General features: G+C 40.3%; 1 protein-coding gene across 1 annotated transcript; it reads left to right on the plus strand.

The window, feature by feature from the left end:
• The first annotated feature begins 609 nt into the window (after positions 1-609).
• On the plus strand, positions 610-15,563 carry LOC136444451 (E3 ubiquitin-protein ligase HECTD3-like). Its single transcript, XM_066441994.1, has 20 exons — positions 610-973; positions 3,473-3,651; positions 4,013-4,241; positions 4,821-4,936; positions 5,613-5,726; positions 6,977-7,059; positions 7,287-7,452; positions 8,220-8,301; positions 8,416-8,598; positions 8,808-8,860; positions 9,077-9,141; positions 9,478-9,581; positions 10,601-10,723; positions 11,161-11,250; positions 11,550-11,762; positions 12,236-12,365; positions 12,840-12,914; positions 13,379-13,457; positions 14,068-14,139; positions 14,322-15,563. Exons 1-20 carry the CDS (start codon positions 647-649, stop codon positions 14,404-14,406), a joined length of 2,568 nt encoding a protein of 855 aa, XP_066298091.1. The 5' UTR covers positions 610-646; the 3' UTR covers positions 14,407-15,563.
• The last annotated feature ends 715 nt before the right edge of the window (positions 15,564-16,278 follow it).

Genomic DNA, 16,278 nt, shown 5'->3' on the forward strand with positions numbered 1-16,278 from the left:
CGATTACGAAGAAGTAAATTTTACCCATGAGAATGAATATGCATACAGCCCAGCCGCCTACTTCGCCAATTGGCAAACGGACCTTGAATACAAACTATGTTGAGCATGTGTGTCCCGAGGCAATGGAACAGAACTTGCACAGTGATCAGTAAATGCGTCTCAGTTCTCAATTGAAATACTAGTATTATGATACTCTGCAGCAGTACCCGGGAGACAGCACAGTTTGTTCTTAACCAAAACGATGCATAAAGAAATCGATATATGTGTGCAAACTTTTTTCAAGCGTCAACGCCATTTATAGATCAATTGATGACATCAAGAATTAATTAGATCATTTATCCTCGACATTTGGCGCAAAAGGAAAAAAATGCCACCTTCACACAAGCTCTTCGCCTGAAAACGTGGACCACTAGAAATGCGTACAAAACGCCGCAAGAACACGTTAGCCATACTCTACATCTGCTTGAAGATTAACGTACACAGTAAAACTAGCTGCAGATTCGAGCACCTCCCTGCCGAAAGTACGTCGAATCACACATTACCAAATTATTCGCTCGTTTTTGTCCAGGTTGATTGACCCGAACACAATCGCGTTTGTAAGCGACTCTGTGATTGGCTGATCCCTTGCGGTGCCTTCAGTCCAGCGATGAAGGTTGTAGAGTTGAGAGCGAAGATGAGCATCGAAACCTGTCGGAGACGTCTAGCCAGGGTAAGATGCATACGGGACTGTGTTACCAGTTTTAAAGATGGGCTAGCTCTCCCAGAACCCCTGTGCTACGTCCCGGAGGAAGTCGTGTACGGCAAAGCAGGTGAGGCGAAGACTGGGACCGTGCAAGTCACGGTGTACTCCCGGCCATCGATGAGGGGGAGGGGCGGAAAAGTTGGAGAAATTCCCTGCGGGAATGATACACGTATCGGTGCTTCTGGAGCCGAGCTGAGCAATCGGGACGGGGAATGGATCAAACTTAACCAGGTGAGGGTGTTCTTCGTCCATTTGTCAAACATATACAGTGTGTAAAACGTCAGGAAGTTAATCGTTTCAAAATGGTGTAGGTGAAACTTCCGGGTTTCGTGACCCCCGGTGTACGTGTTCAGACTTGTGGGATACAGTTGTAGGAGCTGGTCACAGTCCTGTGTTGATGATCTTCGTCGATTTGATTATCTTCAATTATCCTAGCCGACACTGTACATTATACAAATGTATGTCAAAGCTATGCAGAACATGGCCACTGCCCCTTCAAACAAGAGTTGTTGATAACCTAGCGAAAACAAGAAGGTTTATGATTACGTCATTTGGCGAAACTGAAATTCCAGAGGCAAGATTTTGATTATCGGATGCAAAAAAGAGCCTCCTTGTTGTTATGTTGAAAGCATTAGATGGTGATCTAAAGGGTAAAGGACATCCCTTTGAGTTGTTGATCACTGGTGACTGTTGTTGTTTATCTTTCAATTTTACTTTTACTTTCACATCTGGTACCCCCAGATAACCCCATCAGGGGCAAATTAGGGAGGGGGGGCAGTCTAGGGTGGGCAGGCCTCCAGCCTGGCCCGGAATGTCTTGACTGTGGGACATACATGTAACACAACTGGGCAAGGCAGGTCGTTCCACCGTGATATTGTACATGGAAAGGATGAAAATCTATATGTATTGGTACAAGCGTAAATGGTCTTAATTTTGAGTTAGGGGCTAGCTTCCCTGGGTGTGTCCCTACCCTGAGCTGTTTTGAGTACAGTAGAAGCCACTTAATTGCACCTCGGATAAACGCACCTTCCGTTTAATTGCACCTAATCCCAAAATCCCAAGCCGGTTCCCATTCACTGCATTGTTAGTGACTCCGCATAACTGCACCGTGCATTGTCACCAATTTCGGATAACTGCACCAATTTTTTGCCAAAATCCTCGACAAGTTAACTAAAAAGGTGCGCTAAAAATCGGCAAACGCGGTACAAATGAGCCGATACCTGCCGGTGTAAAGGCGCAATACCGCCAATATGTTTAAAACTATTTTTGAGTTACAAAAGAAGGCGGTCTCCATTGACAGTCACATTGATTGGAATCGTATGGGAGGTCCCGGGCGGGTCCAGGGCGTGTCGGCACCATCAAGAGACGCACGCCTACCAAAGGCGGCATTGCGCTTTGGCAGACAGCATGCTGTACTCAATAAAGATTGGTCTCTACCTGTACTACTAGTACTGTCTTATTACTGTGAATGCATTCAAGTTCGCGTGGATTTGATTTCGCGTTAAGGATGGCATGGGGTGTTGTCGGTGGTTTGAGGTTTGCGGCAGCGCTACATACTGCTGCCGATAATAAAAGAACGGCGTCTTTATGTAACGTTACATCTAGTCGGAAACAATAGAGGCTAGGCGCAAGGGCTACAGACGTGTAGGCGGACATAACAGTCGCTTTAGGCGGTGCGGTGCTAACGTGATCATCTGGCTGAATCCGCGTCCTAGAAACTTCTTGCATTCACCGGAACGAGGTATACGCGGGTTAGGCTCTGCTACTGTATAAGGAGAATGATCTGTCCTTGATCTGAGTCATCTAACCATATCTGCCCACTAGATACACTGTACAATTCACTACCATGGTGCCGACAGTCAAATCTGTCCAGACATGAGACGGGGGAACTACACTGGGCTGAACCGTAATCAGTAACCAAGTTTTAGTTTGAATTGCTAGTTTCATTGCGGTACATGATGTACGTAAATCGACAACTGTACTCTACGTAATGTAACACAGAAACTGTTATCCCATGACGATGTTTCAGAATGCCTCCCATGTAACGTTACGTGTAGCTACTGATTTAAACATCTGTGAGGAAGCAAAAAAATGTTAAGTTTAATCTGTACAGTATCATGGTAAACTTTACAAGATTTTTGTACAGTACTTGTCCTTGAATACGTAAATAAAGTTAATAACTGCATAATTTCGTCTATTTTCTTTGTGCTAGTGTTTCTGACTAACAATACACACACCCCGCCCATGGTGGTACGGTCCAGCTGGGCATTTCGCATAATTGCACCAGCCGGATAATTGCACCAAAAACGCTGACAAATGCGTGGTGCAGTTAAGCGGATTCTACTGTACTAGATAGTCAGTTTGTATGTTGATGCGGTTACATACTAGCTATAGAAGGTGGTGAGGTGGGCATTCCTCCTGCCTGGTAGGCATGTTAGGAGAGAAGTAGCCACTGCAGGTCTTTCTTATCTTACTTGAGAATGTCATGGCAAAGTACATGTATGTTAAAGGTATGGTATGCCGTATGGTATGGAAGAACATGGTACACATGTAAATGTATTGTTTGTTCCTAGATCAATACATATCCAGGTAATACTATCAAGTCAACAAACCTAATATTTACCAATGATGAATGCGACTTAAGTGTTGATATTTCTATTGCAGCTTGGCCGTATTCATTCTAATATCCGGGTAATTTTGCATTTATTTTAGTTCTCTTTTTTCCCCCAGCATGTTCTGGAGCAGTTTTTCCCTGGGAAGGATATAACAGAGGGCTGGGTGCTGCTTCATCCGGCTGTGTCGAGTTCAGATGAAGCTCCGACACTCACACGGATTCCACAGGAGGAGGACAAGAGCAAGAGCGCCACCTATCGAGAACTCTTCGGAACCAGTCCTCCTGCCCTGTCCAGGTAGCAAACCATAACCCCAGCAATCCCATCTCGTATCCAACTGTCTACTACTATGACCATTTTTTCAAGTCCCTCGAGTGAATAGGTAGAGATACTATAGATACGTTTAATTTTCATATTATGACAAAATACGTTCATCATACATTCATCAACTGTGTCTCGATGCAAACTACTTTGAGACCTGCCCAGTGCAATGGAGGCTAGGGAGGGCTGGAGGAGAAGGGCCATGAGCACGCGTGAGGCTCTCATGTCCAGATGATGATGACAAAATAAGCTAATGTAGGATGTCTTTAGTTGTAACTTGTACGTGGCTCTAAGAAAGAAATGAACTCCTCTTTCCTCTTCATCTCCACCTGTACAGATGGGAGGATGTAGTGGAGCAGGTGTACGCCCTGAAGCTCGGCCAGGTCAGCAGGGTCGCGCCGTGTGATGAGGAGGCCGTGGACGCCCTCCGGGCCCCACCCACCAACTGGACGCTGGAGTACGACGAAGAGCTGTCGCGGTTCCTGTTCGAGAACGGAGACCACGAGAACGAGAACCTTGGCAGTGTGAAGCAGTACGTGGAGTCACTGGAGGTGTCCTCTTACAGGGTAAGCTTTGGTTATCATTATTGATAACCTTCTCCCTGCTGCCTAACTCTTTAACTGATAGAGAATTGGGTGCCAAATGGCTACTTCCGTGTGCTAAAGCAAAGGTTATTACAATGTATATTCACAAGTTTCTAGTATGTTAGGGTAAAATATCAAGACTTCTGCGCTTGTGTGGTTGGAGAAATAAATACACAATTTGCAGGGGTTAATCTAAATCAGGAAAGAGGGGCGCTGCATCCTCTTGTTTCAGCCCAGCGCCCCCTTGTCGAATTCAGATTTTAGCTTAATATCCAGCATACAGCCTTCCCTCAGCGATTAATTCTTCCATAAATACATAGAATTCGCTCCCTCGCCTGTGTGTTCCCTCTTGTTCAATTTTTCTAGAAAAAACCCTGAGTTGTACAATGCACAAATTTTAGAGCGAAATGAACAAAGGAAAAATTCACCCAAAGTTGACGCCCAGTGTGCTTGGCCAAAAAGTTGAGCAATATGGCAAAACTGCATTGCACCATTTGCTATCAAAAAATGTTGTGCTTTGAGGACAACTTGTTAAACTTTTACTTCCCATGCCTGATTCAGGATGAAGACAACTCAGACTGTCTGACAGACGGGGACAGTGAGACCTACTGGGAGAGTGACGGCAGTCAGGGACAGCACTGGATCAGACTCAAGATGAAAAGGAGCACCATCGTCAAGTATGTCTTGTAACTCTTTCAGCAGTTATAAGTACTTAAGTTGGAATACGCCAAATAGCAATAACTCAAGCAACTAGATAATTATGATTTTGGAAACGGTCAGACATTTCAAGTAGCATCCACTACTTCCAAAATCTAGTTGCTTGAGTAAGTTCTATGTAACGTATCTTATTTCCTGGATGTCTAACCTTAATCGACATAAGTTGAAATAGTTTCTTAGGCCTCAATCAGGAGATATTTTAAAGATTCAACGTTTTACTTTTATGTTATAGTAGACCCAAACAATAGTAGACCCAAACAATAATCAAGAAAAGTACATGTACAAATGTACCAGATTTTCCATGAGTTTGGTGAGAGTACAGTTCCCTTTTAACCTTCTCCCTGCTGCCTAACTCTGTAACCAATGCAAATCTGGTGCCAAATGGCTACCTTAGCAGGCTGAACATAATATCTCAAAATATGTTAGTATTGCCTTAAGAGAGCAGAGGAATCTTATAATATTTACTTTGTTCTACCTACAGCACCAAAAAAACAGAGATTTTTATGAATTTAGGTGCTGGAATTTTGATTTAAAAAGCAAGGCTTATACATTAGTTTTTTTGTTTTTTTGTCAATGTTGATGATTTCTTTATATAGCAGTTTTTTGAAACAGGACTTCTGTACTTTTGTTCTTTAGAAAGTTGATGATCGGTGTAGAAACATCTGACGACAACTACGCCCCGAACCGTATCGTAGTGATGGGAGGAGAGCTGGACTCCATGGTCAAACTCAACGACATAAGTGTGAACGAGTAAGAATTCCTTCTATCATTTCTCTTGCTCTTATTGTAATGACTACTTTGTATTAGCTATTGGGGCCAATTCTTCTGTTCTTTTACCGGTCTTACATACTGTAATTCTTGAAATTTTCATGGTGGTTTTATTTTCACAATGACCGCTTCACTGTGACCTAAAAACCACCACAAAAATGTGTTTCCATTAACGTCAGCATGTGACAAACCTAACTGCGAAATCAAAAGACCACAAAAGACATTTAAAGTATCTGTTTGTAGTTACCTTGTACACCTTTATTTAATGATTAAGTCATGTTAAGTCGTGTGGAAAAGGTGAGTAATTATGTATTCTGTCACCAAACTTGATGACAAGACATGAGTCATCCACTGACTCATGCTCACAGTGGCCTTGTTACTGCTTGTGGTATTTACATCTCATGGTAGAGAATGGCAAGAATGTTTTCGGAATGTGGATTTGTGTATTGAAGCTTTGGTAAGGTCTTAGTTCACATGTATCCACCAACAGCACTGGTATTCAACACTACAGGGTTTAGGTAGTTAAAGTTCTATGCTACTGCTAGCGTCAATAATATTACCGTCAATTACTAACATCACTGTGAATTACTGCCTGGGGCAAGGTCACAACAGGTCACATGGAAGAGATCTTTGTTAATGATATACAACAAGATGGTGGTGCAACAATAGATAAAGCTGACAGAAAATGTTGTCACGCCTTGGGCATTTTAATGGACCTACCATAGTTTTCTCAAACAGTACAAGCTGAGGAACTGATTGATTCTACACACACAAGACATACTTTGTACCTTTGCACCTTAGCTTGTTGTCACTGTCTAAAACCAATTAGTTACGCAGCTTGTAATTCATACAGTATAGAAGTAGTGTTGCCATTTGTTTTTTGTTATTCATAATCTTTGTTAGCTCCATGCATGTAGTGTTAGAGTATGAGTAAGTACTGTAAATCCATATGATATTGCGGTTGGTAATTTTAGCGGTTGGGGGGAAAGGGAGTAGTTCACTGCATTTAATTTTAACAGTGGGAATAAACATCACTGTCTCAAATGTCGGTAATCAAATATCTGCAATGATGAAAGTTTAGCAGTTGACTAGTGACCGTTAAAGTGGCTAGAACTAAGTTACTGTTAACAAATCAGGAATTACAGTATGCAGATTCAGACACTATAGCTGCCCTACCAGATACCATTGTGTGGTTTTTTAATCAATTGTCTTGTCACTCTTGTGTATTTCAGTGGCTTTAGTGGAGATCTGACTGTCCTGGAGAACATGACTCAACACTATCCTTACATAGAAATCAGAATTAAAGATTGCAAAGGTATGTATAAGTCTACATTCTTCTTTAAAACAAATGTCCTAAGCACTCAATAATCTTGGCCAGTACTTTAGAATACTTCTGATTATCTCAACGTTGTGTTGTTTACTTTCAACGGATGAAAATTTATGCATGCGCGGATGTCATCCATGTAATCAAATGAACATGGCCTAATGACATTAGGCTCAGTGGGCTTGCCAATACATGTATGTTTTATTCCGGATGCACAGATGATGGGATTGACACCAGAATACACGGGCTGAAGATCAAGTCCAGCCAGGAGCGGGACCTGGGGCTGAACCGTGACTTCTTCACCCCCGACAGACTGGTCAGGTACCCCCGACTGGAGACTGTGGACCCCGAAAAACTCTACAGGAGATCGCTAGCTTTATATAGGTCAGACAGACAGGTTTCTTGTATACCAAGAACAATTTTTGCTTCCTGAAATTTCAAATGCTTTTTTTCATCATTATTTGATTTTGAAAACTAAGGAACTCCTACGATGAACACCAAAGGACTGAGGAAAGGTGATTGCTGAGGAGGAGTAGTTGCCTCTGACAAATGTGTTGGTTTGCTGGATGCTAAATAAATGGTAACAGGGGCTGCCCTAACATAGCACGCTTTTTCATGTGCTAGAACTCATTGCACTCCATTGCTAGTTGCCAGAAAGTGGTCAGGTTTTTGTGAATCAAATTTGGACACACCACTTCTAAGAACATACGTGGGTAAGAAATGCATTAATGTGGTTTATGAACCCTTCACTCTCTGTGTTATATTACCAGTAAACGCTGTGAGACGTTTTCATAAATGTAGCTTCCAGTTTTGTGCTACGCTACTTACTTAAGTAAGGACGCTTTTTTACTTTTGCTCTCTTCAGAAGTTGGTGATTATTTAAAGTAAGCAAACACTCGGAAACCCAACTTTTTAGTGTTTTGCCTTATGTCAGGGCATGTCTTTAGTTAGGGCACTCCCCGTTACAGAATTTAGAAGGGTGACCACTTCCAGAAATATTTAGTCCTTTTCTTCGTTATAATTGGATTGCAGTCCTTACAGTTCCTGTAGTTACAGTGGCTACATTGTTGTGAAAACTTGTGGTGTTACAGTATTTCTTTTTGTCGGTGTGTGTTTCTATGCCGATTAATTTGTTTGTCTTTTCTCCTCAGATTCGTGAGTCTTTTAGACAGTGTAATGCACTACATGGTACCCAAGTGGGAATTTTCATTGGGATCCCTGAACTGTCTAGAGGTGAGATTTATTTCATAATTCTTTGTTCTTTTTTAATGAAGCTCTGGTAAAACTGCACATTTTTGTAGTTACCGGTTACTAACAACATTGTCCTTGGCCTTGACCTTACTTTAGGAGGTCAAACAGCTGCTGCCCTTGTCCAAGAAGAGGATGGGCCTGATTGAGATGTGCCTGAAAGAGTCGGAGTCCCCGAGGCCCAGCTCCATGCCTAAACTGTACATCAACAGGCGCACAGCTACAGAACACAGGACGGACCCAACCAAGGACCCCGAGTGCAAGCATGCCATTTTTACACAGGTGGGAATACACAATATAATATACATCATATTTTCTAGCAGTTGAAATATTGGAGTTATTAATCCAGCAGTCTAGCTGTGTATATGCTTTGAAACGATGCTGTTATTTGGCATTTTTAGTAGTTTTTATGAAATGCTTTAATTTGAATATTTGATAGCTTTATATTTGGAATCCTAAAGTTTTTAAGGTCTCCTTTACTATAATTTCAGATCTACGAGGGTCTGAAGCCAAGAGATAAATACGAGAAGCCATTAAACTACAGGTGAGACTAACTTGTCATTACCGGAAATGAACACTAAGCATTGTTGAGAGTTTCTGGCAATTTTAAGCTATGTGCACTTATTTTTTGTGTTTGCACCACAATCAATGATTTATGGATGTGTTTTGGAGACTGAAAGTTAAGATGGTTGATTAGTACAGTTGGTTACATATATAATTCGTTTTGCAGGTGGTAATTCTGTTTTCTCCCCATTCATAGATGGCCTTCAAAGTATGACCAGTGGTGGGAATGTAAGTTCTTGTCAGAGGGCATCATTGACCAAGGTAAGCTATCAACACTTACATATACATTTATGTGTGTTATTTTCCCATTTAGTCAAAGGTATCAAGTGCCAATGATATTCTCAATGGTCAATAGCAGAGGCTACGGCAGGTAATTTTGTATTCGGGGCCAAATTTTGATAACGTCAAGCTCCAAAGGAAAGTCTGTAGACATGCTCCCCTGCCGTAGCTGAATAGTGTTCTGATAACATTGATGCTAGACAAATTGACTACAATATCTTGATCGTATCTTAGTGACTTTCACTAACAATGCCTCAGTAAGGGGCATGCCTTGCTGGAAGCCGTTATGTAATTGTGTGTTTGTTTTAACTCTGACAGGAGGTGGATTCAGGGACAGCCTGTCAGACCTAGCTGAGGAGCTGTGCCCATGTTCAGCAGACGCACCAGTAGCCCTGCCATTCTTTGTCAGATCTCCCAACCAGGTAACTATAGTCCTTTAAACATCATTAATCAACTCATTTGTCTAATTGACTCCCCTTCTGTATATATAAAATGTATTTATCAACAGCATAGTACATGTATACACGTGTATGCTATTGTCATGGAGTAAGTTCAACTATGTGCATTTGCATGTCTTCTGTACTCGATAATATTGATTCATTTTCTGCATTTGATAGTATTGAAATGGTTTTAGTTTCTTTACTAAAGGTTGAATTGAAACATTGTACTATTATTAACACAAATCTTAGATTGTATTCCGTAATACATGTAGGTCCACTTGTTACCATTGTTGTCTTGTATAGTACTGTATGTATACTTTTTCTAAATACTGTTGTTATATGTTGCAATTTTCCCTCGGGCAAGATTTTGCAAATAAACTACTAGTAACTAACTTACTATATTTTCAACAGGCCAGTTTTGTTTCACAATTACTGTTTTGCTAGCATTCTGTAAACTACACGTAAGAATAGTCTGTATTTTCTCAATTAAGGTACGCACCTCTGATTCCGGTCTAGTTGCAGACAAATTTGCAGAGATGAATGAAGTATGCAGTCATTCTCCACTGATCTCGAACGCATTTTCAACCAGATAAAAAATTCAAATTTATGATGTTCCCTCTCTTTTCTACTGGCAATTTTTTTAAATCAAGGACTTGGCCTTGCTTAGATCAAGGGGGCTTAGTTTCATAAAAGATTCTCTTGTTTACCCTGCTGGCATCGTCTCTGCAAACTTGTAAATTGCCTATGGTGAGTTACAAAATTCGCAGGTATTGAGCCATGCATTGTTGCAACACTGCTGGGTGCCTGGCTTGTTTGAGCAAGGGTTTGATCATGAGGTCCTCTCACAATTTGTCCTGGCAGTAAGCTCAAGTATGCACCCCAAATTTTGCAACTACTAAACGTTTTGATGCCTTTTGGGTTGTGAAAAGTTCAAAAAGTGCATACGTTATTCAAGAATATATGATAGTATTATCACCCTACTTTCCTGTGCCCACCTCCAGGTTGAGGATACCTCTAACGTGAACAGAGACGTGTATGTCCCCAACCCCTCCTGTATGGAGTTTGCCAAGTACGAGTGGATTGGTATGCTGATGGGGGCTTGTCTCAGGGGGAAGGAAAACCTGGTACGTTTTTTCTGTCTTGTTTACAGAATACATCAATTCATTTTCTTGTGTTTTTTTTTACATTTAAAAAGAAATAAAATAATTGTCATGCCTTTAAGTATCAGAGTTATCGCTCCAGAATTGAAGTGTTCAAAAATGTGTTTTTCCCTAGAACTGTTTTAGAGTGGAACTCATTGCCACCAAGAACTGTAAGAACCTCACTTGATAGCTTTAAGCAATGCTGACATTTAGATACTGTATGCCAAGGTTAGGTGTGACAGGTTGTTCAATATAATATCACCAGCTACTGCCTTTCCTGGGAAGCTGGCCCAGGGGCGTTATGCCAAAGGGCGGTTATACCGGCCATACAGATACACATACAGATACAGAAAGTATTGGAGAGCAAGATGCTGGGAGGAAAACTTGGATCTGATTATATATTCGTCCCATCCATGCAGGTGTTGGACCTACCTGCCTTCACCTGGAAGCGACTGGTGGGAGAGAAAGTGACCTGGGCACAAGATTACATCACTGTGGATTCATCAGAGGTAAGAAGTCTGTTAAATCAAATACAAGACATTGGCAGTACAATTTGCACAACACATGTCTTCTAGGAAACCTTGTATTATCAGCAACCTAACCTTAATCTTAATCTAAAGGTATGTGGGAATAATATCAATGTAAAAGATGGGACCAGGGTATCGATGCAGCAAGTAGACATGGGTAAGAATAAAAAATTGCCTCTCTGACAAAACAAAAAGAAAGGGAAGAGAGAATTTCAATACAAACAATAAAACTGTGCGTGAGTTCTTTTGTTCATGCTTAATTCAATTATCTCATTTACCAGGTGAAGCTACTAGAGTCCATAGAATCCATCACTTTAGACAAGGCGTCATTTGATGAGAACTTTGGCGTAGCACTCACATGGACCACAGTCATCAGCAATGGTCAAACCGTAACGCTCAAACCGCTGGGCGAAGACACAGCCGTAGGTTACGAGGAGCGGCATGAATACTGTCGTCTGGTACGGGAGACGCGTATGGCGGAGACTACGGACCAGGTAAGGCATTTTCTTACAAGGGTGTGTATTATTTTTGAATATGTACAGCGTGATAGTTGAGCTGGAGTATTTGTCAGTTTCCTGCAAGAAGATAAAATGTGTCTGTACACTAAATTGTACATCTTATGTACCTTTTACCATTTGTACTTTTGCAGATTAACATTAGCTGATAACTGAAATGTTGTAACAGGAAAACACCATGAGACTGGGCCTACTGAAGGTTGTACCCCAGGCAGTATTAAACCAGTCCTTATATACACGTATGACCAGCCCTGATATACATGTATGACCAGCCCTGATATACAATGTACATGTATGAAATGTTGTAACAGGAAAACGCCATGAGACGGGGCCTACCGAAGGTAGTACCCCAGGCAGTATTAAACCAGTCCTTATATACATGTATACGTATGACCAGTCCTGATATACATGTATGACCTGTCCTGATATGCATGTATGAAATGTTGTAACAGGAGAACGCCATGAGACTGGGTCTACTGAAGGTGGTACCACAAGCAGTCCTGGACCTGCTGACGTGGCAGGAGTTAGAACACAGAGTCTGCGGCAACCCAGAAATCAGCATTGAAGCTCTCAGGAAGACAAGTAAGGATAATGTCTTGAACAGCCATGTTTACATTACTTGAACATTGTATTCATGTTTCGTTTTAGTTTGATAAATTTCAAAAGCTGTCCCCATAAGGGGATAGTAAGGACATAACCTTAACTGTTATTGTGGGACAAGACCATGTTGTTTTTGTGTTTGTGTCTTTATTTGTTGGAAGATTTGTGCCCTTATAATTATTTGTCGGAAAATTTGTTGGGAGTTGCCAGTCCTTTCCTTAGTCACTGACGAAAGACAGCCTTGAAACGTCTGTTTAAAAATTTTATCCAGTTGCTTCAGTAAATATTTTTGGCGTAATTCGTTGGGAAATTTGTTTTAGAAGCAAGTTTTGATACTTTTGACTGCTCAAACATTTTGCATTATGTTTGGGACCTTTCTTATGACAGTTGATGGCCACGGATGATTGATTGGATATTTGATTGATTGATTGACATGTTTTAATTCCCTTATTACAGCATACTATGAAGACCTGGAACAGACTGACCCCCGAGTCAAATACTTGTGGGACGCTCTAAGTAATTTTACAAATGGTAAGTATTTCTCTACTTTCAAACTAACTACTCCTGTGCTGAGAGTTTCTCCATTTACATTGAGATCTTTACTATAAGCATCTATTTTAGAGACGAGCTTGGAAGTAGGCTTCATGATAGATGATTGCATTATAGTTCAGTTATGCTAGGGTCACATTTCTAAACCGGGGCCCAGCCAGGCTGTTTGCGGAAAAGAAAAAGAAAAGTGTATATAAAAAGAATATATACATTTTGTACACAAATTATGCTCATGACTAATTATTTTACCTTTTAGGTGTTGTCTTTTATATCATAATTTTTGTTCCCGCAAACTGCCCAGCCAAGTCCCAGCTTGGAAATGCGACCCTGGCATTAGGGAAACACTTTGTTCAGTGCTATAAATTTGCACTTTGTTCTGTGCTATAAATTGGGAGTTTTAAACAAATGCAACATTGTTTGATATGTGTGATCTCTACTTGAAACAGAGGATAGAAGTCGCTTTCTGAGGTTTGTAACTGGGAGAAGACGACTTCCCGCGCCTCTCTTCCTCTGCCCAGACAGGGGGTAAGTCCTTATAGTTACACTTCTCATGTAAATAGATGCTATATAATCATTATGGCCTACGATATTTGATATAATTTTCATAGAATTAGTTTTTGCTTGTTTGAACTTAGCTGTGTGTCCTGAACAACTAAACCAATGAATAAATGAATATATGGCCTCTTTTGGTGAAATTTGATCATGGTAAAATCCTAATTCACATCAGCACTACAGCATCACCTGTGGCTAAACAGTCATTAGAAGAATGACAGTCTCTTTCACATAGAGGCGATAAGGCACATCTGTAAGCTGACTCAAGTCTGTTGCAAAGTTCTTCTCTTTGCGGATCAGTAAATCATCATAGTAGGCATAGTTAGAAGCTAGATCTTGAAGCTAAGTATTGAGCCTGGAACAAACCAATAGCCCTATGCCATTTGTAATAGCACAGGCTAGTTGAGCAGCCCTGGCTTTGTATGCTGAACAGCCAAACCAATAAGTAGAAATAGATAAAACCATGCGGCAAATCTGTGCGGCCCCCTACCTTGGATTCTTGCACCAACTTTTTATCCATGTCCTTTTTTCTGAGAGAGGTTTGTGGACTTCATTACTGACGTCTGATGTCTCCTATGTACAGATCAGATACAGTGGATGCTCTACCTGAGTCTTCCACATGTTCCAATACTCTGTACCTTCCCACATACTCTAGGTAGGTACACAACTTCTTCTTAATGCAATTCTAAAGATACTTAAGCACTGATTACCAAAGAGTTGTTACATTTTGTTTGGAAGTGTCCGCATTTGCCATTACTACAGAACTGAGAGTTGCTTTATCTAAACTTGACAATTTTTTTGATGACCCATCTGATTTCACGCCTGTTTTCTTTTCAGCGCAAAGGTTGCAGAAGAAAAGATACGATATGCTGCTTACAACTGTATAGCTATAGACACAGACATGAGTCCATGGGAAGAGTAGTAACAAAGCCATCTGGAATCATAGATATCTTCAAAAGCTGATGTACATGTAAGTATTAGCTATGAATGCAAAGACTAAGTGCAGCCTTGGTGTACAATTTGCTTCTTTTGACAGTCAAAACGTCTTAAGATATAATGATAAATAGTTTATATATACAGGACAGAGGGCCATGTTGAAATTTTGGAGTCAGTAAGGTAAACAGATTAAGCTGCTCATAGTATAACAGATCTTAAGAAATAGCGGAAACCAAATGGACAATTGGTGAAATTGTACAGCTTTGATATTTTGCTACAGTGAATCGTAGTAACAGCCGGCTTTTGAACACTTAGTCTAGCACAAGCCATGCACTAGGGGCTGGTCACAGCTTAGATTGACCATAGCAACACAAAAACCTTGTTGACATCCTCTAGAGAGTTAGGCATTAACAGTCTTGCATGTGACAGAGTAGTACTTATTACAAAGGAAATTTGCTACACCAGAGATGAATTTGTTGATAAGTTAAGAGTTGTTTTAGGAGAAGGTTTGTACTGTATATATGTGACTGATAATTGTAGTGAGTTCATAGTAATTGTGAGAATGAGACAGATTTTTTATTGTATATGAAATTTCTCCACTGACATTCAGTGGAAACAGTGATATTCTGTTCAAGAAAATGTGTTACTTTGACTAAAGGTATGCTCGCAAACAAAAGAAGAAACATTTCTGGAAGATACAAATTTTGTACAAGTCTCGTCTTGTATTTGTTATTTGTGTGTTTATGCTGTAACACACTAAAGGGGACAGACTGTATCAAAAAAGAAATGTTTACAATTTTTACTTAGAAACTCCTGCTCATATTGTCTTCTTGAAATGTAGCATCTTTCCTCTCATTATTTACTGAGCAAATTGCACACTGAAGAATTCAGTTTTTGTTACATTTCATGTAAGATTTCATATTGTAATTTATTCCTTTCCCTAGAGGAGCTAAAACTGATGGTTATTGAGAGGAGCTTAATATCTATGGATAGGTATATTACATGTAACTATGTGTTCAAGAAAGATTGAAACATTTGGTATGTGAGATAGCAGACAAAAGCCATTTATTTGTATTGAATATTTTGCAGTTGTATCGTATACTTTAATGTACAGTAATAAAAGGATTTGATAAGTATAAACTATATCTGCCTTAATTTTTCTGATTGATACACTATGTTGATATCATATGTATATAATCTCAAAATGCTTGATAAGCATCCTACTTGTACAAAGGTTACTGTGAATGTTGAATTTTTCAAGGTGGTTTTATGTTCGCGGTTTTCACTGTGACCTCTTTACCGCGAACTTAAAACCACAGCAAAAATGCTTGTTCTGTCTTCTGCCCGCCTGTCGCATTGTTTCAACCGTGAACTTAAAACCACCGCGAGCACTTAATTTTCTCCCTACCTCAAAATCAAATCCCTTGGAACTTTTGTTTGCATTTACAGTATTAAGTTTTTTCACTTCAATGATGACTCATCCGTATTAACGCTATTCTGTCACAGTAATGCCTTCACTACAGTACACTACACGATATTTTCATTTTCTTTCAGAGCTGATTTAAAAGTTGTTATATTCATTCCTACTTAGTGACAAAGATATATTCAAACATTCTTTTAATTTTCATCATCCTCTGCAGTTTTTCAGATGCTTTTTTAATATCTAAGCAGATGTTTGGAGTGGAAAATCGCCATCTCAACAACTGCTAAGCGATCAGATTAGCACAGTTTAACCTGATGCAGGAATACTAGTACATACTAAAGCTGCAGTAGTTTAGTAATTGTAATTTGATTACCCTAAAGAGCATATTGGAGTATGGCAGCAGCATGTTGTTGGTGTGTGTAACAGGCATACACC

This window comes from Branchiostoma lanceolatum, chromosome 11 (assembly GCF_035083965.1).
Source record: "Branchiostoma lanceolatum isolate klBraLanc5 chromosome 11, klBraLanc5.hap2, whole genome shotgun sequence".
NCBI lineage: Eukaryota > Metazoa > Chordata > Leptocardii > Amphioxiformes > Branchiostomatidae > Branchiostoma > Branchiostoma lanceolatum.